The sequence below is a fragment of the Pithys albifrons genome, chromosome 10, assembly GCF_047495875.1.
Source record: "Pithys albifrons albifrons isolate INPA30051 chromosome 10, PitAlb_v1, whole genome shotgun sequence".
NCBI lineage: Eukaryota > Metazoa > Chordata > Aves > Passeriformes > Thamnophilidae > Pithys > Pithys albifrons.
This window is the reverse complement of record NC_092467.1, coordinates 31,039,773-31,067,548: the sequence shown is the minus strand read 5'-3', so window position 1 is coordinate 31,067,548 and position 27,776 is coordinate 31,039,773. Positions and strand designations below refer to the sequence as shown.

The 27,776-nt window shown below is 41.3% G+C and overlaps 1 protein-coding gene across 12 annotated transcripts in view; it reads right to left on the bottom strand.

The window, feature by feature from the left end:
* NFIA (nuclear factor I A) overlaps positions 1–27,776 on the bottom strand; it is a 251,910-nt gene that overhangs the window by 41,706 nt on the left and 182,428 nt on the right. For 4 of the 12 annotated variants that reach the window (XM_071565009.1, XM_071565007.1, XM_071565010.1 and 1 more), the window contains 3 exons: positions 21,975–22,061; positions 20,888–20,926; positions 12,370–12,498 (listed from right to left, as the gene is read on the bottom strand). The exons of 3 other annotated variants lie outside the window; for them this stretch is intronic. In XM_071565009.1, coding sequence (XP_071421110.1) covers positions 12,370–12,498; positions 20,888–20,926; positions 21,975–22,061 — 255 coding nt within the window. The remainder of the gene's footprint in view (positions 1–12,369; positions 12,499–20,887; positions 20,927–21,974; positions 22,062–27,776) is intronic. 5 more of the 12 variants (XM_071565014.1, XM_071565012.1, XM_071565013.1 and 2 more) reach the window with 4 other exon arrangements.

Genomic DNA, 27,776 nt, shown 5'->3' with positions numbered 1-27,776 from the left:
GAATCCATTTTATATTGTACTATAAATGGCCAATAATTTAAAGATGGTCTAACGCTTCTTGTTGTTGAGGGTTTTTTCCCACCTCAGTTTAGGAACATTTATTTTAAGTAACGTGTTTTCATCTAATGAACATGCACAAAGCGGCGAGATCGTTTGGAAAATTACATTTACATTTCTCCTGAACAACGTTAGCCTCAAATCCCCAGCAAGCCCCAAGCTTGCAGTCAGGGATGAAGTTTAATTTGGTGAATTTATGGGCCAACAAGCCAGCTGGAAAATGTGCTCCAGAGAAGGTGCAGAGGTGTGATGTACACAAGCCCATTGGCAATGACCGATTTTACCCTCAGCTGATTTCAGCAGAACTACAAGTGCAGCCTTTTGCTCTCCTGCATTACGTGACACCTTTGCCCAGTTCCTTGGCCTTCCAAATATATGGGGTTGGATCCTTGTTAGTCAACAGTTCTTTCCACTGTTGGTTGTCAGCATGAGGTGGCAACTGCTGCCACTTATAGTGCTATGAATTGTCCCTTTCCCCTCTAAAATGAGAATTCACTCTCCCTTTAGAATGACCAATTAATCTGATGTGCACAAGGTCAGCTGTAAATCATAGTTTGTTTCTCACCAAACAGTCATCGTTATGTTCCTGTAACTCCCTTGGCATGTTATCCCAGGAATCTTTGAGGGGTGTCCATGTGCACAGACTGCACTTGGACACCACACACAGCCAACTGGATAAAGGCTATTCAAGGGAGGGAATATCCTACAGAATCTCGTGTGTTGGCTTTGAAGTAAGTTAAACATACAAGAGGGGACAAAAAGCCTTTGGCACTTCAGGAAAAATTGGAGAGATGCAGGAAAGTTAACTAAAATCAAACAGAAATGAGCAAACATTCATCTCATGATGAATGGTATGAAAAACCTTCAGTTAAATAAAAGCTAAAATCTGCTTCTTACTCTTGTTCATTGCCAGTTTAATAATAGGACACTTTATTAATAATTTTTCTTAAGCATTATTAAACCATTAGCAAACACAAGAGCCTGAAGATGTGGGTAAAACATGTACTCTAAGATAGCAGCAAGGCAACTACTGCATTATCCTGTAAACATTCATTAAGGGTTGGCTGGGCAGCACTTCTGTGCACCCCTTTTTCCACCAGGGCATAGGAATTACTACTCTGACACCACCACCAAAAACAGCTGCACTCATGCCTGGGGTGCTGGTATGGGATGGATATGAAGGTCTGGTTCTTGTCATGAGAATCTCCCCTGTGTCCACGTTAACCCCACAATTCTGCTCCCCTAATTCTGTTCATGACAGAGAGACACACACTGAATGTGTGGTACAAACAGGAAACCACCACAGGAAGAAAGCAATGGAGATGAGGAGCCAAAAGACAAGCAGCCTTCAGCTGTCTCTGGTGGAAGCAGATGGATATCCAGAGAAACTCCTCGGAAAAGACGGGCTACACCTCTCCTGTAACACCGAGATATCGTGGCATGTGGGCTGAGCTGGAAAACAGTGTCTTCCCACAGCTGTGCCACGTCTGCAACGCTGCACTTGGGAAAAGGAAACAAGAAGCAGCATATCCCACACTCCTCGTTATGGAAATGCTGACAGTTATTCCATGGCAAAGGCAAACACCTGTGTGCCCAGCCTGTCCAACCTGTCTGCACATCTGGGCTTATCTCTCGTGTTTTCTACAAACCTCGTTAATTATTTCTAACTCACTTTTAAGACAAGTGATTTCGTTCTGAGTTTGCATCTTAAATCACAGTACATCTGAAAACTCTTCAGATAAAGAACCCAAATCTTCAAAGGAAGAAATGAAGGCTGTTCTTCTGTCCCCAAACTCCTGGGAGAGGCTGCAACTTTGAAGTGTGCTATTAAAGGTGGAGATAATGGGGGATTCCCCTTAGGAACTGTGGGTGTCTGCCATGGAGCCAACTAGGAGAGTCAAGTGAGAACTAAATGGAACTAACAAGTCCAAGGAGTTGTTCATCTCATCCCAAAACAGACTCCTGCTTTTGACTGGAATCCAGTGGCCACACTGAGTGGCTCACTGGTGGATGTGAAGGGGGCCCACTGGTAGATACCACTCCAAGGTAGGTATCTCCAGTCCCAGTCTATGTACACACCTTCACTGAGGTGAATTCCATCCAAAGTGGCAGCCTCTGATCTCACCTACACCACCCCCTGAGGTGGAACCACGTTAATGACATGTCAGGTATGAAGGTATCATCACCTTCTCCAGGAAGCAACAGTCATTTTGGAGCTCCTCAAAACATTTTGACATGAATATTGGTTCAACTAAAGTTGTTGGCAAGTGTTTTGATGACTACAACAAAATTTTTATTAGCTTACAATATTTCTTTTTTTTAAATATAAAACATATTCTTCCTCTCTGTCTTCATATCTCCTTTTGCAGTTTCCCCTTTCCTTGTGTGCTAAATGGAATATGAAGGATGAAGATAAACGTGAGAAATGAATGTTTATGTGGCAAACATCTAATTAAGTAAAAAATAGGTTCACATTTTTAAATATTTTAAAAATATCTTTTGGTATCAGCTCTTTTAATGCTATTTGAAATTATTATGCAACTGCACTGTCCTTTGTACGTATCTGGGAACAAACTCACTCCTGTTCTTTCTCTGGATGAAAAGGAGATAGAAATGCCAATTTCAAACAAGAAGGAATAAAAAATTGTATCCAGGGAACATGTGGAAATTCAAAGCTAGGCCTGAGACCACACTGTATGGCTTTTCATTTAATAATTTGATTTGCTTTGTGAAAGATGAAAGAAACATTCACTGGCATGTAAGTGATGGGCCTTTCTCTGTTGCCTTGACCTCCTCAGTACATGAGGGTAAAAAACCAAGTGGAAATCATGTGTCAGTGATCTCCCCAAAGAGAGAGAGAAGAAAAATGAATGCAGAAAGGATCAACAATAATTCAGGAAGGTAAAGTGCTGCAAGAAGAAGAAAGTGGTTTCTCTTTGGAGTTTTGGCCAACTCAGCACAGCCCCCAGGGGCTTTCTGCTGACCATGGGAAGGACTGGGGGAAGCAAAGAAGAGCAAGTAGGCATCAGTCCCCACTCTGCCATACACAGACGTGGAGGGGTCATTTTCTTCTTGGCATGAGAAGTAACAAGTGGAATAAGGATCTCCAAAAGTTTTGTTTTTGCAGCTTCTGACTGGGAAATACCAAATTTCTCAAGAGGCAAAAGGAGGGGCTGTTTGGTTAAGAGGAAAAATCCACTGCTATTAAACTGATCAACATTACAAATGCGCCTGCCTGATACTGGAGAGAGGGAATTAAATGCTAAAGTCTTAAAACTGCTGGCCCAGATACAGACCATTACTCTGATGGTTGTGTTGTGGTCAGCAACTCTGGTGAGTGCAAAACTGGCTGCTCAAACAAGTCCTGAGCACGGAGCACAACCATGTTTCCAAATACAGGGATCCTCACAAATATTTTTAATCAGTTAAACCACGAGAGGTAGTGGAACAGGTTGCTGTTTCCCCCGTTTGCCTCTAAAATGCCCCTTTGGTCATGATTTTCAGAAACTCTTAATAAAAATGGTGAAGTCATTAATTCCAAACCCCACGCCTACAGTGATGCAAATGGCTCTGTGTGTGAGAAGAGGCTCTTATTACTTCTGATGGGATATTACAAGTCTCAATCAGTGATTGTAAATTCTTTGAGATCCTCAAATGGAAGATAAAACAGGTCTTTGTCTATTATTTATTTACTTATTGACTTATTATTTATGTATCCCTAAGCAGCTCCATCCTGCCAAACCATATTTCTCATGGCGTCTTTCAGCCTGTGACATTTATATTTTATTATTGACCTCAGTAAATGACATAAAATATAAGTTCTACAGCCTATGAAGAGAAGTGCATTCCAGATCAGAACTTCATTTCTACCTGTTGTAGGTATGGAGGAGTTGGACTATCTGGGGTTATTAAATCACTTATTTTGTGTGGGGGTTGGAGGCAGGAGTTATCCTTCCATCTCAAGGCAAGCATAAATATTTCAAAGCACACATGATTCTAATTCCATTGGAGCTCGTCTGAAACATCCCAGACTTTTTATTGAAAATGAGATGATAATGTATGGTGGCCTGCAACAGATATACCAGTGTTTTAAAACTGCTGCTATTGGGCCAAGTAATTATGCAGTGCAGCTGTTTGGTGCTACACTGGATTCTTCAGTGTTTTATGAGCTCGTGGTGCTGTGCAGCCCACAAAGCAGAGGGTTTTTTGGAATTCAGACATCTGATTATGCAGATCTGTCTTGTCTTTTCCCTTCTTGATTTGTAGTAGTCAATAACAAAGTAAGTAACCAATAAAATAAGCTGCACTCATTGATTAGGTGAGCCCTGCACATGGCTGGGGCTATGAACAAGAGCCAAAATTGTGCATTTTGTTCAACTGAGTGATCAGATAATAAAGAATCAGTTAATTTGAAACAGGTTACAGTTTTCTTCAGATATTTAGTACCCTGGAAAAAAGGAGCACTCCTGATAAAGAGGGATGGGGTCCTTGTTCCCAGGGAGTGCTCACTGATGTGGTAAAGGGACACTGGGATTGCACCTGCAGCGCTCGGATTTCTCCCCCAGCACAGCCCAACATATGGGGGGACATATTGATCCATCCACCCTCCATCTCCTCTTCCAAAAAGCCTTGCCAACCCCTTCAAGTCCAGATGACTGGATGAAATTTCTTTCTTCATGGAGTCATTTGAAGTCTTTGCAAGGACCATTTAGAGTTGCTCAGGAAAAGGCCACAATCCCCCTGAACTCCTTACCTGCTCCAAGGAGTGTTGGGAATCAGATTCCCTGTTCCCTCACAGGCACATGGCCTGGCCCACCAGACTTCACTGGGGCACAATGCTCAGATACCTCCTCTATACAGTGATAATTAAGTTTACTAATACTACATTAAACATTGATCAGCCTTCCTAGAAATAGTAACATTAGAATCATAATGAAACAGGATCGTTTTTATCAGCTTGTTTTCGAGGCCATTATAATTGGCTTCATTACAATTAAGAAAGTATTTTTTTAAAAGTCATTTCCCTGGAAATGTTAGAGAACAGTTTGTTCTGCTAGTGATTTCCACGTCAGGCTTCTAAGTTGCTTTAACTCCCTGTGTGCTGGAAGGTTTTTCCTGCCACCCCAGTGATGCCAGTTCAAATTATGCGAGATGTATCCCACCCTTTGTACCCCAAAGGTACTTATTCTGAAAATTGACCATATTAGAGTACTAATTAGCTAAGCCACCATGCTGGCTGATGTGAAATGCTTTCAAACACCATGAAACAGCTGTGTTTATCGGAAATATGAAGAGTGACTTTTTAATAAGGAGATCTGGCAATAATCCAAATTTGTTGAAAGGAACTTACACTTCTGTGTATAATACAATACAAGAGGTAAAGAATGGAAGCCTAAAACAATAGCTTTAAGGCCACAGATTTTGGTGATGAAAGCAGTTACCCAAACAAGAAAAAAAAATAATTAAGAAACTTGGACTGGGATTTGCAGAGGTCCTGAGAGAATTCATTAACTGCTTCTGAATTTGAATGGGAGCTGCATCCCTGTAACTCTTTCAAAGGTTTCTGAAAGTCCTTGCTTTCCTTACTGCCCATTAGGAACAGACTTTAGGGTGATAAATGTAGGGAATTGCTTACTCAGGTTACCAAGGACACGCCCTTACTAAAATTTTAAGCTACTGAGGGTAGGACTGACCCGTCCTAGGATGAGTCTTTTGAAGGGAATTCACAACACTGGAAAACTTAAGTACTGCTTAAGTCTCATAATGGTGCAAAGGGGTCTGCCAGGTCCGTGGAGGAGCTGAATGCAAACTGAGCCCATCTCACATTCCCATTTGCACTAACAAGGCTGGGAGATCATGGTGCTGGAGAACAAAACAGGCTTTACCCTCTCAGCATGAGGAAAATGTGGATATCACTGATATCTGCTCCCACATGTAGACAAACATAGATGAAAAATTCAAAATATAATATTCAAAGCAAGAGATATACAAATACCCTAAATAGGATGGATGGAGGATCTGTTCCTGTCCATGAACATCAAAAAGAAGGGCTGAATTGCAGAATTTCCATCTCTCAGCTCCAGAAGTCAGGTGCAGGTGGTCAGCTAAGCACTGCTGAAAAAACAGACCCACGGTATCTCCAAAGCAGGGCTGGCTCTCAGCCCCTTTCTGCTGCTCTGGGTGGTACAAGGCACCTGGACCCTTTGTTCAGAAACACTTTCTGTAAGAAATTTTGCAGTAGCAAGTGGGAGGCAGAGGGACATTTTGCCAAGGCCCACGGAGTTCCTTGTGAAAGGAAAATATGCTGAAAGCTGTGTTTGAGCTCAGGGTTTATTGGTGTACCCTGGGCTGCTGAGTAGGACAGGCTGCTTTTGAAAACCTGTAGAGCTGAACTGAGCACTTGTTCCAGATTCTGGCATGGGCAGGGGGCCAGTTAAGTTTGCTATTCTGAGCAGATTGTTTTAAAACATGTCAGAATTCTGCTGCCTTTGAGAGATCAGAATACTATAGAATCGATTACATTGGGACAGAAATAAAATTCATACCTATAGAAAGCACTCCTCCCTTCCAAGACTATGGCTAGAGGGCAAAATGCCCTAATTTAACTTATTTGTACAATTCCCACATCACATCAAATGCTGTCAACTCGTGCATATTATTATTGCTTTTAATACACATGATGTATTCTCATGTATTCTCATCATAAGATAAAAACTGCTGCTCGGAGAATATATCGTGTCTTTCTTATAATGAAATGCAGTTGATAAGTTTACAATAGAAATGTAAATTCTCTTAAAAACTACAACCTTTATGTGTGTGATGATATAATTCTACTTTGATACTAAAAAGGGCATGGTAATGGAATCTGTGACTTTGGAGTGATATATTGCTGTTAAGTTAATAGGACTCCACATTCCCATTTCTAATATCAGTGTTTTTCCCCCCCTTTCATTCTGTAGATGGTAAGCTGATACTACATAAACATTGTTAAAGCTATAGTTCCACGCTACAGTAATTCACTTAACTTTAACATGATTTATGGTTCTGTCAATAGAGGAGGTTGAAAATCCAGAGCTCTGATGCTTAAACATGGGTCCCATATTTAAAGCTATAATGTGCTTTTTGTGTGTGTCTGAAGCTAGAAGAATTTAGCATAAAGCAGAGATAAAAATATTATAGTTCACTGCACTGTTTAAAGCATATAGTTTGACTTCACGGATACATCAAAGAGAGCAAAGAAACCAAACGCAGTGTCAGGAAAAGCATGGGCAAAATACTTTGTTCCTGCAGCACTTTATTTTTATATTATTTTTTAGGGATGCATGAAATCCTATTAGTATTTTTAACACTCCCCTTTTTTCATTCTTTTGCTCAGTTAGATCAGCTCCTTTTGTCAGGATGAGTTTAAATCTGGGTCCACTGTGTTAATCACCCCCCTTTCTTCTTTCTGGCACTTTCCCTCCAGGCATTTTGCCTCTTTAGGAGATTAAGCGACCAAGTCATCTTGTTGCTCTAACATGTCCTCACTGGAGCAACATATTAACACAACTCCACTGCAAAAGAGCCCTCTTTAGAAGTTTGCTGCAGGGATGACAAATTAACCCAGCATGGTGTCCCACACATCTATCTCAGTACAAATTATTAGTGTAATAGAGCTTTTAGTTATGCATTTATCTAGTAATTATTGAACGGTTATACAAAACGAAGCTGAGCAATCATGGCCCTTTATGAGGCGGGCACGGTGGGTGGTCTTACAGTTAATTTAGGATAGGACTGTCTAAGCAGTTCACTCACACACAAATTAGCTGAACAGCCTGCTCCTTTAAATATTTCCTATGTCACAGGCTAACTCTTTACAATACAACAAAGGTAGAGTTTTAATTACACGGTTCCTGACTTTTGTTTAGCCGAAGCTTTAACCGTTTGCAAACCTCCCTCCCTGCCCTCCCTGCCCAGGCATGGCAGGCAGTGGCATTCGGGGATCGTGTCATTGCTACACCCTGACCTTGAGGCCATCTGTTAGAAAAACTGCTTTTCCTTCAACACCAAAGTGAGTGGAGAAAATCCAAATCCTGCCCTCCACAGTCAGCTACTCTGACACTGTAAACTGGAGCATGTAAACTCGTCTCATGGTCGGCGTTGTGCTATTTGTGGCTTCACCTCAACTTTCTCACCCTTATGGTGTGACTCCTCTTTTGGCTGTATCTGACATTACCATTCCTTGATCTGAGGTGTCTGTATCGAAATGAAGTTGCAGCACTTTGGTTTTGTCAGAATTCAAAGGGAAGTGGAAGGTTACACCAGTCTGCCAGCTGACAGCATCGAGGGGCAGCCACTGAGAGTTGTACAGAACAGGATATTATGAAATGTCTCTTTACACTGTGCAGCAGGAATTATCACTTTGATTCACTTCAAGCTGGCTGACAGGACAGCGAACAGGCACTGATACTTCGGTGACCCAGTCAAGAATTCAGATAGAGAAGGGCACCATATCTTTCTAGATATGTGACATAAAGTTTTTGCCACTTTGGCACGAACAGAGAGTACTGTCCTGCAGTGTTTTCCTGTCAGGCCTTGTCCTGATGAAAGTCTCAGTGGCAATGGGTAATTATGGAGGAAATTAATATAATGGAAACCAGTCCACTAGTTGACTTTCATCCCTTCTTCTCTTTCTGCTCACACACCCACTTCCTCGGATTCTTCCCTTTGTGCTGTATTTGTTGCCTCTTGTAATTGTGTTTCTCCTTCATTTATCTTCCTAACATACCATCTCATTGTTGTTTTTTTTTCTTTCCTTGCCTTTTCTTCCTTGCTTTTTGGCTTGCAGGACCCACACTGTCATATTCTGTGGAAATGCTTGAATGCTCTGCAGCACAGGCTGCTGTACATCCTGGGTTTACAAGATCGTGGTCAATTTAACGTTTAGCTCCAGATATAAAGTCACTAGAGTGTAAGCAGCAATACATGGAAGCCTAAAACCACTTATGTAAATACTGCTGTCACCCACGGTATTTAAATCCTTCCCTGTCTGGTAAAGAGTTCAAGTGGTCTGGGAAACTTTGTGAGGTGCCAGCAATACACTATGGCTTTGCAATGCTGGAGTGCTGTGGTGAGTTACACTGACCACCAAATAATCTAATTTGGAGGTAACAAAAGTGTGCTGTGTAGGAGTGAGAGATCTGAGTGCCTGAATGTATTTGAAAGAAATTCTAAAACTGATAGTGATGCTAAAGCCACCCTATAGGTGATCAATTTACCATCTGCCAGGCATCGAGTCCTAACCACGCTGGTCCAGAGAAGACATATGGTGCATTCATAGAGTCATGCCCAAAAAACTGCCATCATCAAGTGAGGCTCCATGAATCACTTTGCTAGCTTAGCACCAAAGAAACTTGGATCTTGCCACCATCTGTTGGAACTACTGAGGAGTCACTGAAGCATTGGCATCCATGCACCAGCACTCACTGCACATCTGGTCTGTTGGTCAGCCAGCTTGGATCCTCTCTGCTGGCTACTGCCCAGCTGGGCTGAGCACTGGCAGCAGCACCAGTGCAGGCAGGAGCTCGTGCACAGCCTCCCACTACACAGAACATCCAGACAATTTAATGAGAGCAGAGGTTTTCCAACTGGTTCATTGGATGGAGCACCTCGGAGCTCAAAAATCCTCTTCAGGATCTACTCCTCCTCCAAGGAAGTCTTGTTTCCAAAATGACTCATTGTGGGGGTCACTCAGTATCCCGGGATACCCCAGCATAAGATGTGCACTGTATTCTAAGGGATGTTTGGAAGCGTGTGAAGGAGTTGGGAATATTTCCGAGAAGTTATAAATCACTGGTTGTCAATGACAACACCTGCCATGAATAGTCTGCAGTGTCTTCTCTGCTGTCTATTTTGATCATGCTTTACAAATGCATCTCATACACACATCCAAGTGATAAACTTGCACATATGAACATGAGAAGGGGATCAAACCTTCTTGTGATTGTTTGGTTGGCTGAGGAGCTTACTCTGATGGTGACCTACTTACTCACAACTCTCCTCTCTCTGAAATCTCTCTGCAGACTGAAGATTAAGTCCTGCTCTTAGTTTTCTGAGGACCCTTCACAATGACCTGCCCCTGACCATTTACATAATGCACCTGTATCCAAAGAGAGTGTAACATATGTATGCTATATCATACCTTTCATTTCTGCAGAGGTACAACTTCCAGTAACTACGGGTGGATATGAATCAATCAATTATATCCTCTTATACTATTGCATTATACTCTTTATGCTGCCACTTTTGATACCTGAAGAGCTTCTCTTTTGTGCTTACTGTCCCTAAAGTACACTGGAGGCAATGGGATAAAGAACAAAGCTGGATTTGCAGGAAATAATCCATCTCAGTATATTACCCTTTACTAAGAGAACGATCATTGCAGCAGAGAAATAAACACAACCAGTGTGCTGTGGAAGAAGAATTCTGAGGAGGAATATCCAAAAAGAACAAAGAATGAAGTCTGAGAGAAGACCTTTCCAGGATGATGACACTTAAAGAAACCACAGAGGGATTCAGAGGGATTTTTTCCCTGAAAGTCTGTGAGACTATTTGTGAACAAGCATAAAATAGAAGATGATGTTGGAGAAGAACAGGTTCGGTTAACCTGTTAGAAACCGTGATAATTAAAATCTGTGTTACTTCTCTATGGAGTTAGTAAAGACATCTCCTTCCAAACAAACAAAATGTGGGACTGTAATAATTGTATTTGCTCTTTCAACTTCTGGCTGCCATTGAATGTTCTTCTCACGTAGTCGACGGATATTCCCCAGTGCACAGAAAAAGTCTTGTGAAAACAGACTGTGGATGAGATTTAAACAAGGCCTCACCAGTGAGACATTTCCTCTCTCAACCACACAAAAATCCAGAACACAGAGGGTCTAAACAGGGGCAGACAGAGGCAGTCAATGATCTTAAAAAATTAGTGGGAGGTAAAACATAGCTAAATAAAGAAAGGCCTATTAACTAATCAATCAACAACCTAAATCTAAAAGGCTGAACTTCTACAAGACAGGAATTCAGAGTCAGCTGATGTGCACTGAGTAGAATGTTAATGGAAGCTTCGTATTATTCATACTTATATCACCAATTATCAAGGCTTTTAAAAGAACATATATTTGCCAGATAGTTCAGATCCAAATTTCAAGGGAAATCTGTAGAGAGCTTAGATACCTGAATATCTTCTGAGGATCTAGGTGTGTGTCTAAGGGTAATGAATAATTTTTATGGATTAACCACAACAAATCAAACTACAATAAGAAGATTTAACAAAGACAAAACTCCATGAAGTACAAGTCTGACCTTGCTTCAACTTTGTGCAATTCCGCCACTTCTCACCACATCACCTGGACTGTGCAGACAAAGAGGCTCCTCCTGGTTTAAGCTGCCCTCAGCAAAACCACACTGATGCCAAATAGACATTTCCAAATAATTTCTAGGATGAATTGCTAATATGCCTTTTTATGCTTCGCCATTCGACCAACTCCTTCATAATCTTCTCTAAATGAGACAAAATTTCATAGCAGAAAGAAACATGTCACAACCATTCATTCCTATTTTTGTATCTTCCAAAGAGGTTTGTAAGAGGATTCATTCATTTGTGTCTCTTACTGTGCCCAAGTGAGTTCCTTTTCAAATGTGAACTCAGTATTACATTTAGTTTTCTAGGCTAAATGCAAACCCATCTTTCCAACAAAAATATATAAGCACATCTAGACCCAGAGAAAATCTCTTTTCCTTGGAAAGTCAGTCAGAAGAGTATTGGGAAGAAAACCAGCCAAAGCATTGCAGGAACCAGCTCCAAAGGAGTCCCCTAACAAGGCAGTTCTTCGGCACACTGACACCAACAGCACGAGAGTAAATGACTGGCAGAAGGAAGTGCTGGAAGACGGGCGTGGGTCAGAAGTGATGGAGGGGTCCCTGCCTCAAGCAGTTGGACTCAATCAACGTGATGAATGGACACAAGCAGAAGACACTCTCTGCAACGCATCCTAACCCTTTCCCCACCCTCTTCAAATAGAATCCCAAGATCCCAGAGACCAGCAGTTCCACTTTAGGCACTGCTGAGTGGTCATCAGGAGCTTGCCCAAACAGTTCAGCCTAACAAAACCAAACTCCAGACACCTAAAGCCTCCAGGTTCTCAAGGTTCTGAGCACAGCCTCTCTCTAGGCGGTCACAGGTGGCGATGGCTTTCCGTGGAGAGGCGCTGGCATGGGCACTGGGTGCCGTGGCACATGTTTAAGCTGCCTGGGGGCTCTTGGGTAAGGCCTCACCTCTGGGTCCTGTAATGACAGGTCGATGGTGCTGTGTGAAAGCCGTTCCAAGGGAGGAGGTCTGCGAAGGCGAGGGACTGCTGAAACCAGACTTCTCTGACTTCTTTAATGTAGTTGGCGATGGCATTCCTGGCAAGAATGATTGATAAGTGCAATTTAATAATGCTAGGTCATGGAACGACAGCCTATGCATTGTGAAAGGGGGTGCAGAAGCAGCTAGACACACTTAAAGGACAAATGAACACAACAGCAAGCTGAAAGCTCACTTTTATTGGTGGTCTTTTTCGAGGCAGAAGCAGCCATGGTTTGCTCTGAGCCATGAGTACTAAAAGGCAGCCATATTTTTCTTACAAATCTGAAAGATGGATAAGAGGCAGCTTATTATTGCTACTGAAACCTACTCTGCTTTATTTTTAGCAATCTGTAATAGCTGGAGCATTTGGATTTTTACAGGCTTTTTATGAGTTCTGTCTTTCACTCGTTGGTTTAGTAGATTATTGCAAATGGATCTTTCAAATGTGCTGCACGACTCAAGGCACAACTAGAGAATGAAGTGTTCTGAGTTCAAACTGTCTCCCCTTACTCTCTTGACTTCTCAAAGGTATTTGAAAGTAATATATTTATGTGGTTCTCTTTCACTTTCACATATTTTTTTAAAGGGGGAATGGTATTTGTGTTTTGATATTAGAAGCCACACTGGAATTATTTCAGAGTTGTTATAATGCCCTTGAACTGCATCAAAGGCTTCCAATGAAACCCAGTGTTAAGTTGTCACTGGGTGAAACCTCTGCCATGGACTGGCAGAAATGTAAGGTTGCTAATCTGACCAGTTTGGTATAAAATAACTCCTGCTGATGCCGTGCCAAGCCCTTGGCATCAAAGAAATTAGTGGAAGGAATATATTGCAATAGGCTCTTAAAATCCAAGATTTTTCTTTACATGATTGATGCTTGGATAAAAGAATATCAGAGTATATAGATGAAAAGTATGCATGTGTCTGCACTAGTCTCTGTATTTTATAGTTTCACATGCATCTGGGTGTTCTGATTATCTGCACATATTGTGAAAACTCCTCATTTCCATATATCCAGTCCATTAGGCATTTTGCACATCTCTAGGGATCTAACAAAGGTGCAGAATGGTTGAGATTTCAGGTGCAAAGCAAAATTTCAGGTAATGTGGAAGTTGAACTTCCACTAGTGGAGTCATTCAACTTTATTTCCAACTCTGTATTTTATAGAATTTAATTGTTAAAAAGTAAAGAGAGAGGCCTGGACAATATTATCTCTGGGCAGTATTATTAACTTTATGTTTAATAACACTAGTTTTATAGTCCCTGGGATGTTGATTGCAATAAGCAGGAGCTTTCTTGTACTTTATATGCTGCACTGCTGGGTCTTAATGGTTTCAGTGAGGCTTTGAGTTTATATTTCTGAAAGTTAAATAAAGAAAGGGAATGGTTCAAGTTCCAGTGTTGTACTTGCAGATTTCTCCCTCGAAACTGTTTGCTACAGGGTTTGCTGCTGTGGGGGCTTTTTCCTCATAGCAGGAAAGGTTACAGACTTAACCTTTTAAAAATCAAAGTTTAGAACTTACTATCGTGCAAGAAAAATACTGGGTTGTTATTTTTTTTTCATATTGGTCTTAAGGACTTGGGAGTAGGGATAAAAGAAAAGATCAGTTCAGTTTTGGGGGAAGAGAGAAAAGGAGACTGAACTAAAGTGTTACCATGAAATATTCCAATGCAGCCTGCTGAATTTCTGCTCCAGGGGCTTGTTGGGATGTAACTGAGTTATTGAATGTCCATATTCAGGACAAGGACACTCAAAGGAATTAATGGTGCTGTTGACCCAGATTTCCTTATGATGGAAGAACTGGGGATGGAAACACCAAATGAGTGTCAAACCCAGCCCCAAGTGCAAAATATCATGGACAATCCAAGCAAGTATTTCTGCAAAGGGAAGGTCACAGTAAAATATGCCAGCATGTGAGTGCTCCAACTGCAAGGTTGGGCAGCCCACGAGCAGGATCCAGGTGGGACAGGAGTTACCTGTGCCCTGGGTAAGCAATAGAAGGAGTGGAAGGAGCAGGATCTCCAAGCCTATGCAATGGATGGCTCAGATGGCTCATGAGCTTCCTGCTTTCCCCATATCCTCTGGCTGCAAACCCTCTTCGGGGTTACTGGAAAGATAACAAAGCTTCTAAAAGAGTGAAATAGCTTTTCTTTTGCCCCTGTGTTAAAAAAGCTGCGTGACTCATCTGAATCATGGTAGGGAGAAGGGGCAGAGAGGCAGTGGAACATGTTTAAAGCTGTAGCAAGTTCCTGTGATTGTGTCCAAACACCGGAATTTGAGGAGTTGATGAATGACCTTGAGTGTGACAATGCTGAGCAGTGCCATGTTCATATGGGGATGGGTTTCATAAGGTTGAGGCAGATGTTTTCATGCAAAAATAGAGATTTTAATGTTAACACTATGCTGCAAAATGGAGTAGAGAGACAAACTGAAGCACTGATAATTGGTTTCTACTTTTGTTCTATTTGTTATCATTCTGATAGCCATTATTATCACAAGTTTGGCTTATTTATTTATTTATTTCGGAGTATTTTGAAATGTATTGGTTTGGAGCAGTCCAACTATAACCATGTTTTTGTTTTGTTTGGGGTTTGTAATGACACATTTTATTTTGAGTGATCACATCCATCAGATCTCAAGAAAAAATGGCTGCTTCCTAGTTCAGAAGAATATGCAAACAGGAGCTTAATTACATCACTTAATATTGACCAAGAGAAAGAAGAAGATGAGCTTGCCAGCTCATTTCCAAAGCATGTTTTGTCCTTTAAGAGGGGAGGGGATGACAGAAAGTTAGGCAGTGCAAAGCAATTAGCATCATTCACATTTATGTTGCGCTAGCATGGTGCTCTAGCAGCTAAATTCAAACATTCTTTGAATGGGTTAATAAAAGAAGAAATACAGTCGGCATGCAAGAAAAAGGTTTCCAAGAACAAGCCAAAATATGTCCCATTCTTCTAAATTTATCACAGCCATGTCACATTATCCTTGAGACTGCCAGGAATGTCAATTTTTTTGCAATTTAAAAAAAATATCTCATTTAGCACCATATGTTTGGTTAATGTGCCTGATATATCCTGCGTATTCTTTAGTCCATCCATTTCTAATACTCATTTTCTTCTTTTTTTTTCTCCCCTTGCTAAGCCATATGTTACAATGCTGGTCATTCTATCGAAGCTCCTTTGAGGAGCTGAGACAGAGGGAACTCTGGTTTAAGCACCCAGAAAAAGTTTGAATACTACGAGTCTCACTCAGGTGAACAGTCTCAATACTTGAGTTAGTTGTAGGTGCCTGGTGCTTATGAAAATCAGGCCACCTATGAGATGGGATGGTGTTACATTAACATCTGTGAAGCAGGAACTAAGGTAAAAGACTAAATGTGGAATTAGGTGTTTAATTTTTGGCACCCATGTTTGAGACTCTTGGCTAGTTTTAAAGGTCTTCTGTTTCATATCTAATGAGTTTTAACACATTTAGTGGCCCCCAGCCTGCAGCGTCCCCTCCTGTGCTGCTCAGGGATGCAGGAAATTAAAAATTAAAGCTGAGGGTACCCTGGGCAGAGCTGGGGATGCAGCCCAGGAGGATGTGCTGCCTTGCATGGCTTTCCTCAGCATTATTCCCGAGAGCCAATGGATATTGGGAACCCCTGCCCTGAGCTCCAGCTTTCAGCACTTGCCAGGACCCCAAGGAAGGGGTAGTGCCAGCTCTAAGGACACCTCCGAGTCCCTGTTCTTCTCTCTCTGCTCTCTGGTGCAGGGCAGCTACAAATTACAACATCCCCCAGCCCGTCTCAGCTGTGCTGGCCGGTGGATAGGGAATGGAGCCAAGGATCCTCCCCGTTCCCTGCCTCTTTCTATCCATCTGCTCTGAGCAAGGGATAAACAAGAACAGCCAGAACACAACGGCTGGGTAACCCAGGTGGGGTTTAAGTGTGTTCCTTACTATTCTGTGGATAGGACTGTTGTCCAAATCACAGTCACACCTGGCACTTTTTGGGAACACAGATTTCAGAATCCAGGTCTGAGTCTCCTCTGAATGTTATTTAGAGTGTGAGAGAAGAAAATCAGACTTCGTCTATTTTCATCTTACGGCAGCTTTTAACTACAGAATAAATGGAAAAGTTAATTGCTAAATAAAAAAAGAAAATAAAGGGATTTGTGGAATAAAACGCAGATGGAAGCCTGAGTGGGTGTTACTTTAACTTACTGTACTTGTGCTCATGTGATTCTGTATGTATGCCAAACATACATGGTCTTAGGCTGCTCCCATTAACTTGACTATGCTTTTTTCACTGGACAAAGGGAACCAGATCAAAGACCATGATGGTGCTAAATGGAACAAGATGTGTACTTTCATAATTTTTTTTTCCAAAAGGAAATATTAATTTGCCACTGGTTTTTCAGTTGAAAAGAATTTTAATTGCAGTACACAATAAGCAGAAAATTCAGACAACAATAATCTTGAAACTGTTAGCAGCATTATATTTCTATCAAGGAATTTGTGCGCCTTTTCAACATTAGAGCTTTCTGAATTTTCATTAATTTGGCATTTCCCTAAACACACAAGTTATTTTGTTCATTCCACATCATGCATCACACCCTTCTGCTCAATGCATAATGCAAGCGAAAATGGGATCCTTGTCCTTGGGAGACTCTGGTTACTGGAGCCATTGCACCGATGTTGAAGTCCCGCAGTAAGACTTTCCAAAACTCTGCACTTCGCAAACCTCCAGCCCAAGTTTAATCAGTGAGTGCACAGGAATACTTCATGTTCCTCATCTTCTAAGGGGCACAGGAGCACTGTGGTGGGTTTAATTCCTCTACCTCCTTATGTTTGCCAGTACTAGAAACGCACCACATAAGAGTCTTCCTTGAGTACAGCTAAAGATCTTCAAATGTTCATGTATGAGGCTGATATATATTTAAATGGACCAGAAAATGATGCGTGAGAATTGGATGCACAAATCCTTCCCAGAACAAATAAATATCTGTGAACCTCCTTTCCACGTACCTACGTGCCTTACTAAGAGAGACTGAAATTAGGATTAATTTGATGGAGTGAATGGAGTCAAGGCAAGAGGAGAATAATTCCCCTTTTTTTCCAAATCTGTAGCTGTATCTATACCTGTATATCCATCCAATTCCACTTGGTTAACTACTAACATTATTCTGCCTGCGCACATCTTAAACAAAAACTCCAACTCTCATTAGCCACATTGGTAGACCAGCTCATATTCATCTCCAAAGACATCTTTTGGATAATTACCCCAAAATTCCCACTAGACTCTTGATGGAGATTTCATAACAAAAGCTACAAATGAAAGATGGTCTGGATCTTCCTTCTCAAGGCACACTAGGAAAAGGAATCACGGAAGCTCAGATATCACCAGGTGGACCATGAACTCGACAACATGCAGAACAAATAGACGATGCAGAAAAACAAGTTGGCTGTTGAAGAAAAAAACCTGATATATGGGAAGAATTTTTCAAGGAATTTTTATCCTTCTGTGCAAATCATTCCAACAATTTCATTTAAATCAGTATCAACAGAAATGCTGATCAGCTGCTATTTTTTTTTCCTGGGGAATTCTTAATTTCAAGTTTCTTGGAATGTTGATGGCTACGCTCCTGCCAGTCATAGTAAGTCTGTTCTGCTTAGTGCTGAGCAAACTTTGTCGTCAGCCGAGATACAATCACACTAACTGCCATCCATCAGTTTACTGTATTAATTGCTACAGTATACACAAAATACAACACAGATGGAAATTCACTCATCCTAATGAAGTGCTCTTTAGTTTCTATGCTCTGAATGGATACTGGCTCCCCTGGTTGCATTTGGAGTTGCCATGATCACTGATTAACTACCTGCCAGCGAGCACCTCGCTTCACAAGGCTAAATCCAGCTTAATAAACAGTGATTTTACAGAAGAAAAATGAAAGCTCCCCCTCTATCCACTTATCAAACTCCTGCATATGCATCACCAACACACACAACCAGTTTCCTCAGAACTCGACATCTGACAGATCATCAGGAAAACAGAGCTAATCTATCCGCACCCATCAGCATCGTATCATAGGTGACTGCCAGATACTTAAGAAGTCATCCAAAAGAAATGTCACAACTCTTTTTCAAGACACTACAAAAGAAATGTTCCAAATAAAATAAAGCAAATGCACGTACAAGTAAATGAGCCAAAGAACTTAATAAAAAGAGATTGATTAAAATGAGGACCAGAATGTTCAAAAAGGACTGAGAGAGAGAGAGAGGTGCCAAAGGCGCATTAAATGGATTCAATGGCTTGAGGTTTTAAATGCTTTTGGACTCCTCAGCAATTTTTAGCCAAAAAAGATAATTCAAGTTAGAATCAAAATTCTGATGTCACTTAGGGAAAAAGAAGGTTGAAACTTCTCCTTTGTAAATGAGCACTAATCCCATTTACTAAGGAGAGATATCAATTTATACTGATGGAAAACTTTGCCTACGGAATTTAAACCCGAATGCTACAATATTCTCCATTATTTTAAAATTTACCCCATTAAAGTCTGGCTTAAATTGTTTGCTGCAACATTTCCGAAGAGTGTATTACCTTATCTGTTTGTATCTGTGTTTACAGCATCATCTGTATTGTTTCAGATCACTCAAGTTAGGCTTCATTCCTGCTCTGTCACCCAAGCAGTTCTTTCAATAACTAATAAACTGGTACTCAACATCTTACCAATTTCTTCAAAATATAATTTCATGAGTTTCATATTTAAAAACTTTAATGAAAAGCGTAATAAACAGCAAGATAACAGTTCAATTTCCCCTTTGATTTAACATTAACTTTGGCATCGTTCTGCTTTATATAAATATATATTGCAAGAAGAATTAAAAAAAAAGTCTAATGACGTCTTTAGACATCTCGTCTAAAATTCATGACTACATTTGTTTCATTTCAAATGCTGCTCAAGAGTTTTTCAGCATACTTGGCAGATTAGATACAGCAGCAGGGACAAACTGCAGCCATCCATAGGAGAATATACCTTTATGTGGGTGCTTTGGGGATGGAACATCTATAGCTGCAAGGCAAAAAATGCCATCATAAATTTGGATGGCATTTACAAAGCCCTCTAAAAAGTCTTTGCATATGATTATAGCTGAGGTATGATATTTTTGCAAGTAAAAGACCTAGAATAGATTTATGTTTCAACTATATCTTCCTGGGATGCATATGGATCCTAAATTGCAAGTGATACTAAAGGGAATTTTAGTAACTGGAGAGGATGGAGTCGAATTTTTTTGTTTCATTTATTTATTTCATTTCCTCAAAAAATCATTTTGTCATTATTTGCATGTCATCAAACGATCATTGGCTACCCAGGCCATATATAACAGTGATGGCTGCAAAACGCCCCAGGCATGAGATGGAGATGGGTAAATATGCAGATTTTTTTGACTTGTAACCTCAGTTACTGCATGGTAATGTTTCCAAATGACTTTTATGATGACAAGACTAAGTTTGGTGCTAATATTGGTTTGGAAGATTTAATCGGTGTACACTGCCATTGAACATGTGCTTCAATTAATAAAAGAGCTGTGGTCAGGATTGAAAATAGCTCAGATAATTTACCATGGACTGTAAAGTCACCTGATTTCTGCACAATTTGAGGTGAAGAGTTTACAGGTTATTCCAAAGAAAGAAAAGTGTTGCAAACTGAATTCACATGCATTGTACCAACAAAATTTATAATTTGACAGGTCAGGAGTGCACTCATGGAACTGTTATGTTTTGCTGTCTGGTGGTTCTTGGTGTTTTTACCATCTGAGTTTGACAGTCACAAAACTGAACAGTCATAATTTCTCCACAACACCACAAATCATTTGGAGGTGACCTACAACTGTTGTGCTCTTTACTGGGAAGTCTCCATTTCCAGCTGCACACTGGTGAGTGCCCACTGGAATGGCACTGGGGACCTGCCACCAGCAGCTCCCAGGCAGCAGAGACTTAACTGCTTCCCAACAGGTGAGTTCTCAGAAAGGCAAAGAAACCAGCCTCACTTTGCTGCATTCCCAGTGGCTTTAGGACTCTGGGATGGAAGGCAGAGCACAGCAGTTGGGCTTTGGCATCATTTCCAGAGGAGCTGTGGATGGCCACGCTGCTCGTGGGAGCTGCCCAACACCTCTCTCATCCACAGAGCAGTGACAACACACCTGACAGAAAGGCAGAGGGCTCCCAGGGAAAACCTGCCTGCAAGTTCCATGAAAACAGGCACGGGAAGGGCAGAGGTGACATGTAAGTGCTCCCTCCAGCGCTGTCACTCTGGCAAAGTGCTCGGCACGAGCTCTGTCCTTACTAGACACCGGAGAATCCACACGAGAGGGACACCTGGTCCATCCCCCCCAACCAACACGAAATGTCTGCGCACCGAGAACGAGAGCATTGGCATTGTTTGAATAAGCACACCCACCATGTAGTGCTCCACGGTGTTCGGGGTTTCTTAGATATCCTGATTTTATAAAAGAAAGTAAAAGAAGAAAAAAGAAACAAGGTGAGAGAGAACACTATCATATTTTGTAGCAAGCAGGATACTGTGTGAAATCTTGGCCCAGTGAAGTGATAAAGGGGAAGCTTTCAGTTTGCTTAAGGGAAAACTTACGAGCAAATAATAAAATTACAAAAATACCACATTGCAGAAAATGGGTGCATTTAGGTTCAATTAAGCTGTAAAAAGGAAAATGGCACTTTAGCTTGCAAAAACTAAGGGACAGAGGGAGCTATCAGAAGCAACTTTACAAGATTTGTATGCATGAGGATGCTGCTTCACTGGACCAAGAAAGCTACAGTATGGGACAGGATTTTTCTTTTATCAGACACTTTGCTAGATAGCTTTGTCGAACCTCAGAAACTGCTGCTCTGGCATTATGAAATAATCCTACATAACTTGATCTCATGAGCTTAGGAACACAGAAAAATAGCCATGCCAAATCAGATTACAGGGATCCACCTAGTCCAGAATCCTCTCCCTGACAGTGGGAACTAATGGATGCCTAGAAAAAGAGTAAAAGACCAGGGAAAGTATACAGTGATAATTCTCCAAAACACCCTCCCAACGATTTGCGATTCAAGGACTTCTAGGACAAAGTTGATATCATGGTATTGAAGCTGCTCGAATCCAAATGCACAGATTTACATCCCCCCCTCCTCCCCTTTTTTGGATTTCTACCCCCATGAGATTTCTACCAGTCACACAGAAAAGGTTTCACAGTTTGGTGCTGGCAAGTCCAGCGTTCTTGCCACTAACTCGGAATGAGCTAACAGCTTTCCAGCCCAATGATGTTCTGTGTATAAGAGCATCCAACACTTTTTCCTACGTAAAAAAGTGACATGTGTGCTGAGGTGCTCTAAGTGTAAATACTTTGGGAGATTTGGTATATATATATATAATTTTTTTAAAAAAAAAAGCAAGAATCTGGCTGTAAATTGATATTAACATTTTTCAGTATATGTGTAAAACACATGTTTCAGAAGAATAGAAGAGAGAAACTGTCACTCACTGGGAAGCTTTAGAGCTATCTGGCTCCCTGGGAAACTGCATGCAACTATTCTGGTGTCCAAGGGTTTGACCAGTGAGTTTCCTCTTCCTGCAAAGAATGAATGCAGAAGTAATAGAAAGTCTGAGGGGAAGATTTTAGCAAATGGCTAAAGATAATCCTATTCTGCCTATTCCAGCAGGTAGGAAGCAGGTGGTGGTGGTGGAAGAAAAAGGGTGGGAAAGGAGAAACGCCTCCGTTGCCCTCCCAGCAGCTGGCACAGGGAAGGGCAGGAGACTAAGCTAGGAGAGACCCACACCCTCAGAGCTCAGCCCTCTGAAATCCCTTTGTGATGCTGCAGTGACATGCAACGATGCCGACAGGTCATCCCAGTCCCAGCACTGCCACACAATGTCAGGACGTTCTGCTCTGATTCTCTGGGGTCTTGCTGTGACTCCCTTTCAGGACAGAACCCGGCTCGCCGGCACTCGGGGGTGAAACTCAGCACACTGTGCTGCCATCAGCAACACAAAAATCCCACATTGCCTGGCAGGAACAGTGGCCTCTTAAGCATCCTGCTTGTTTTAATATTCACTTTCTAGGGGAGATTTTAGAAAGTTTTAATTTTCTAATCGAATTGGTGCCTACGTGTGAAGTTTTTACTTTGTTTATTAAAGGAATCAGTTAAAATAGGGGTAAAAAAAAAAAAAAAGCTTAGCCTTACATTTTTGATGGCATATTGACTTTGTAAGAGTCTAGAGGCAGGAGTGATACATCAGGGAGTCCCTATAACTTTACTTAAAGCAAAAAAATTAGAAAGTGATCGAAAAGTTTTATAGAGGAGAGCAGAAACATAATTTTAAGCCTCTTAAAATTGCCTGAACTGTGAAATCAAGTAATGAACACCAGAAAAGGATCTGTCAGCTGGAATCAAAGCTTAGACTAGTCAGCATTTTCTTCCTAAACCTTATTATGGCAAAGATTTTTCATCTCTGCACTCTGTTCAGCCCAACAAATAAACCGACTTGACCTCCACCTGTTACCCGGTGAAGTTCGCTGTCATCTCTGACTAAACCCTTTTCTCTCCCTTCAAAGCCCTCGGCACCACTGAGAAGGTGGGAAGACACAGCTGTGCACTGACTCAAATTGATACCAGTTCATAACCAGACAGCGTTTCACAGTACAAATTACAAGCAACAGAGGAGAGAGGGGGGGGAAAAAAAAAAAGAAAGAAAAAAAAATGTAGTGCCAATGAATTCTGGAAGGGGGCAACATTTTTCATCCATTTAACAATGGGATTGTCATAAAAAGAAGTTCCTTTTTATTTTATTTTTGTGTGGGATATTATGGGCTAGCATTTGAGGCAAGAAACATTTTGCTTATGCCATAACAATGAACCTGTGCTAACACCACATAGGAAGGACTGATGAACATAATGGAATCTATTTGTGCTGCTTTTATATTTCATAAGTTGAATGCATTAAACTGCTTCAAAGAGGTTCAGCTCCAATTGCATGTAGGTTTCTAGACTTAGGATCAAGTCACAGCTATATAATGCAACACTGCTAAATAAAAAAAAATTAAATATTATGGAACACAGAACAGCAAGGTATGTCATGAGGAAACCCGTATAGTTATAGCAGTCATTTCTTCAAATATATCATCGTGGCAAAACCATGTAAGAAGCTTTCTAATACAAAGACATATCAGAAAAAGCCATTTCATATAAAGTTGGACTTCTCTGGGTGATTAATGCTACATTCAACAAAGGAGACAGTGTCTGTCTAATTACATTAAATACTTATCTTCTAGGGATTGGCAGGGTGTTTCTGCTCAATGTCACTTTTCATGACAATGTAATGATAGATCCGTTTACTTACCAGTGCCATTAGCAAAAATTGTACTGTTTTCTCAACTGCCCTCATATCATGAAAATATTTGATTAACATACTGCAGCTTATCTAATACTCTAAGCAACATATTCTGCATACTTTTCTCTCTATTAAAAGAACAAGATTACAGCTTGTAAAATTTTTATTGCACTCACACAAAAATAAATGAATAATGTGTGATATAGTTCCAGTATCTTAGTAGTTCACAGAACAGGTTTATTTGATTTAAAATATTAACTTGTACTTAAATTATTAAGATTTGGGGGAAACAAGCAAACAAACAAAGTCAGTACTCTGAGGCACTACTCCCCACCCAGACTTTAGTTATTATTTCCTTTTCATTTCAGCACATCTTTTGAAACTTTTAATACCTTGGGGGAAAAAAAAAAGGGAGAAAGAAAAAGAAGCTTTCATTCCTTTGCTGAAAAATAGGTATGGCCATCTCCCAAGTCTTTAAAATTCACCACATCGTGAACTGACTCTTTGGAGTTGTGCTACTGTGCCAACATCCAGCAAACAATAACCCTCTGGAAGAACATCCCCAGCCAAGGCAGTTTATATAGTAACAAGGTAATTTCATAAACTTATATTGAAGAGCAAGGCTGTGATGTAACAATCTAGCAGTATATATCAGCTACCTGATATTTACTAACAAGGTTAAACTCCTATCTGTTGGTCTCAGCACTCTTCATAATTCACTTTTTAATGGATGGACAGGAAAAGTCAGCAGTGTATGGCACAGATCATTTTTGAAATAGGACAAGACAGCTCATGGCAGTAGCTATTCCAAAACATGCTCCCTCTTTCCATACCATCACATCAAGTTTATATTCAGCAACTACAATGCTTCAAATCTTCTCATAAATCCTTTGGGGGGGCAGAGTTTTATTTCTAAGCAAACCAGTAAATTTGGAAAGCAAAGAATCCTGAGGAGGACGTGTCACCATCAACGGGTACCACACACAGAGCATCAGTTCTCAGCTCTTTGGGATCATATCCTTGTGCAGGAGAGGCACATGGGCAGCTCCTTCCTTCTGTCAGGAGTCAGGACATCAACCCCATTTTGTTACAGCTCCTCGTGCTGCCACGAAATGGCAGCAAGAACACACCAAAACTGACTTGTATCAGGCACACCTCGACACAGCAACGCAGAGTTCACCCAAACTGCCTGAAAATCCCTTCTAAGTGACTCTTGCAGCGAGAGGATGACACCACAGCCAACTGCCACATATGACTCTCCAAATTAATAATGGATTTAGGATATTCATTCCCTGAGCTGTGAGGGTTCGGGGTGTGTCTGCAATTAGCGAGATATAACTCTGACACACATTATCCTTCTATCAATGTCATTTCCCCTTAGTAGCCAACAGATTATCAGCAGCTTTGTGATATTCCAGGTGTCAAAGAAGAATTAAAACCACAACAATTGCACAAACAAAGGGACAAAAGATGGGATACGTGTTTCTGAGCCCTGCATATCAATTTAATATGTGCAGCTGACAATGATGCAAATGTCCTCGGGAGAGAGGCAGCGAGATCCGTGCCCAAACATACCCACAGTACCGTCAGCAAGATGGCAGGAACAGAAGCAGGAGGATTCCCAGCCCAGGACACAAGCCTCGGCAGGCAGAGCAACCCAACGAAACAATCCTCTGGTTGGGGAGAATTTTGGAAGCACCTGATATGGAAAAGGGCCCTAAACAAGCCAGATGGTACTTTTAGCTGGCAGCAGAAAGTAGGAGACAGCCAAAAACATTACAGCATTTCCCCAAGAGGCCAGCAAATCGATTTTGAACCATTTTTTTTTTAAAGTGACGCTATGAATATAAAAAATAATGTTTCGATGCATTTTCAAATCGCTAATTTTATGAATAATATACTTAAGAAAGCAACAACTGGAAGAGATGAGAAAGCAGTGGATTTTGACTTCCCCAAGGTGGTTGTGTATCTGACATCAGGTTTCTATTCAGGCACTGCCACTGTTTACTGGGAATTAAGTCCCAGTTTTTGTTCAGGGTTTTCCATGTAACATTAAAGAGGAAAATCCAGCAAAACCAGAGAAATAGCACTGTAAAATCACAGTAGTACAGCAGTTCACAGGACAGGGGAGAAATGTTGCTTCTAAGACTGCTTGTCCTCTTAAAACCTGACCCCTCCCAAATTATTGGGGGTTTTTTTAGATGATAATTTTTTAACAGGGGGCAAACAATTTCTTTAAGACTTACAAGGTCCCATTTGGTCAGGGATTTGCAAAAGAAATGCAGCTGTTGGGAGGATCTTTTAATTTTTAACGTCTCCAAATGGGCAGAGTTTGCAATTCTGCCTGGATGACATGACAGGAGTCTTTTCAGGAATCAATGTGATGTCAGATGTTGAATCTCCCCTTTGACAGCCAGGAGCAGCTCCTTGCAGAGCACATTCAGGTTACATTGGCTGAGTCTTTTCACTCAAGGAATGGAAAGGGAGGGTGGGCTGTAAGGACTGAAAGGGCAGGGCGAGGCAGAGGAGTCACGAACCAAGTGGGAATGACCATCACCCTGCACCTCACACCCAGGGTTGGCCACATTCCGAGGAAGAGTTGGGATGATGCTTTAATTCCATTTACTGTTATTTTGGCTAAGAGTAAAGGCAAGCCCTAAGACAGGGTTAAATCTGGACTACATCCAAAGTGCTTTCTCCTGTTTGGAGCAAGGTAGTGCATTAGTGTGCTGCAGCAAGGATGGTACTCCTGGAGACAAACGTGGGCTACTGTAATAAAACACTAAATACAAAGAATGATAATCCATACATTCATATTTTTCCAATCTCATTGATTGCAAATCCTTATTTTTTCTTAAAATAGAAGTATTTCCCTCCTATAGGTGGAACCTCTCCAGACCTTGCTGATATAAAATAGTCCCATTCCCTTCCATATTTCTGCTCTTGGAGCTGAGCACTGCAGGTACCACCTCACTTGGCTGCCTTTTGGGGGTTCAAAGACCTGCACGCAAATCTCATTGAGGCAAATGAAGACTATGCACAAAACAGTAAAACAGCCTGTAATTTTCCAGCTAATTTTAGCAACAGGATCTTTTATGTTATGCTTTTTGGTGTATATCACAGTAAAAATAGCAGTGAGCATTGATGTAAGAGAAGAGCAGAAAGGATGATCTCAGAAAGGCTGTGCCGGAGCGATGTGGGCAAGCAGAGGTGGAGGATGTTAAGGATCACCTGCTCTTCCCTGAGCAAGATACCGGTGAAATCAGAACAGAACCATAGCCAGTATACTTGCCAGATGAAGCCACTGCTGAGGTTTAAGTGTCTTTGGAGGTGGAAAATGAAAGAATTAAAACATCACCCCTTCTTTAGGCTCTATGGTGGATCAGTGCATTCACACTGTGAGCTCTGGGGTTAGGGATCAAAGTCTCAGACTACCCACTTTGGGTGAACAGCACAGCTGCTGTCCCAGCACACAGACATTCCTGGAGGTGTAAGATGGCTCTGCAGCCACTCAGTCAATTGTAACCTGAGCTAACAGGCTGCTGGATGGATTTCTGTGCTTCCCTGTGCTCACTGACTGCTGCGGTCAAAGCGTTGGGGCAGCACTTAACTTGAAGGAAAGTAAAGAAAGTAACTGGGGAATGATTTATTCACTACTTCTGGCAATGAGGAAAAAAACCCACTAAGAAGCATCAAGCAAAATGATCAGGCAACAGACAAAAGATGTGGTTCTTCCTTACACAGCACCATGTAAAACTGGAACTCACTGCCATGGGATGTGGGGGCCAAACTAAAGAAAGGGTTAAAAGCACATCTCTGAAATAAAAGTTCACTGAAGGTTGTCAAACACAAAAGATGTGAACAGAGCCTCTGGCTCATGAAACCAAGCTGTTTGCTGGCAATCTGTACTGAGGCTGTACTCTGAAAGTATCACTGGATGCCTGTCCTGCTGTTG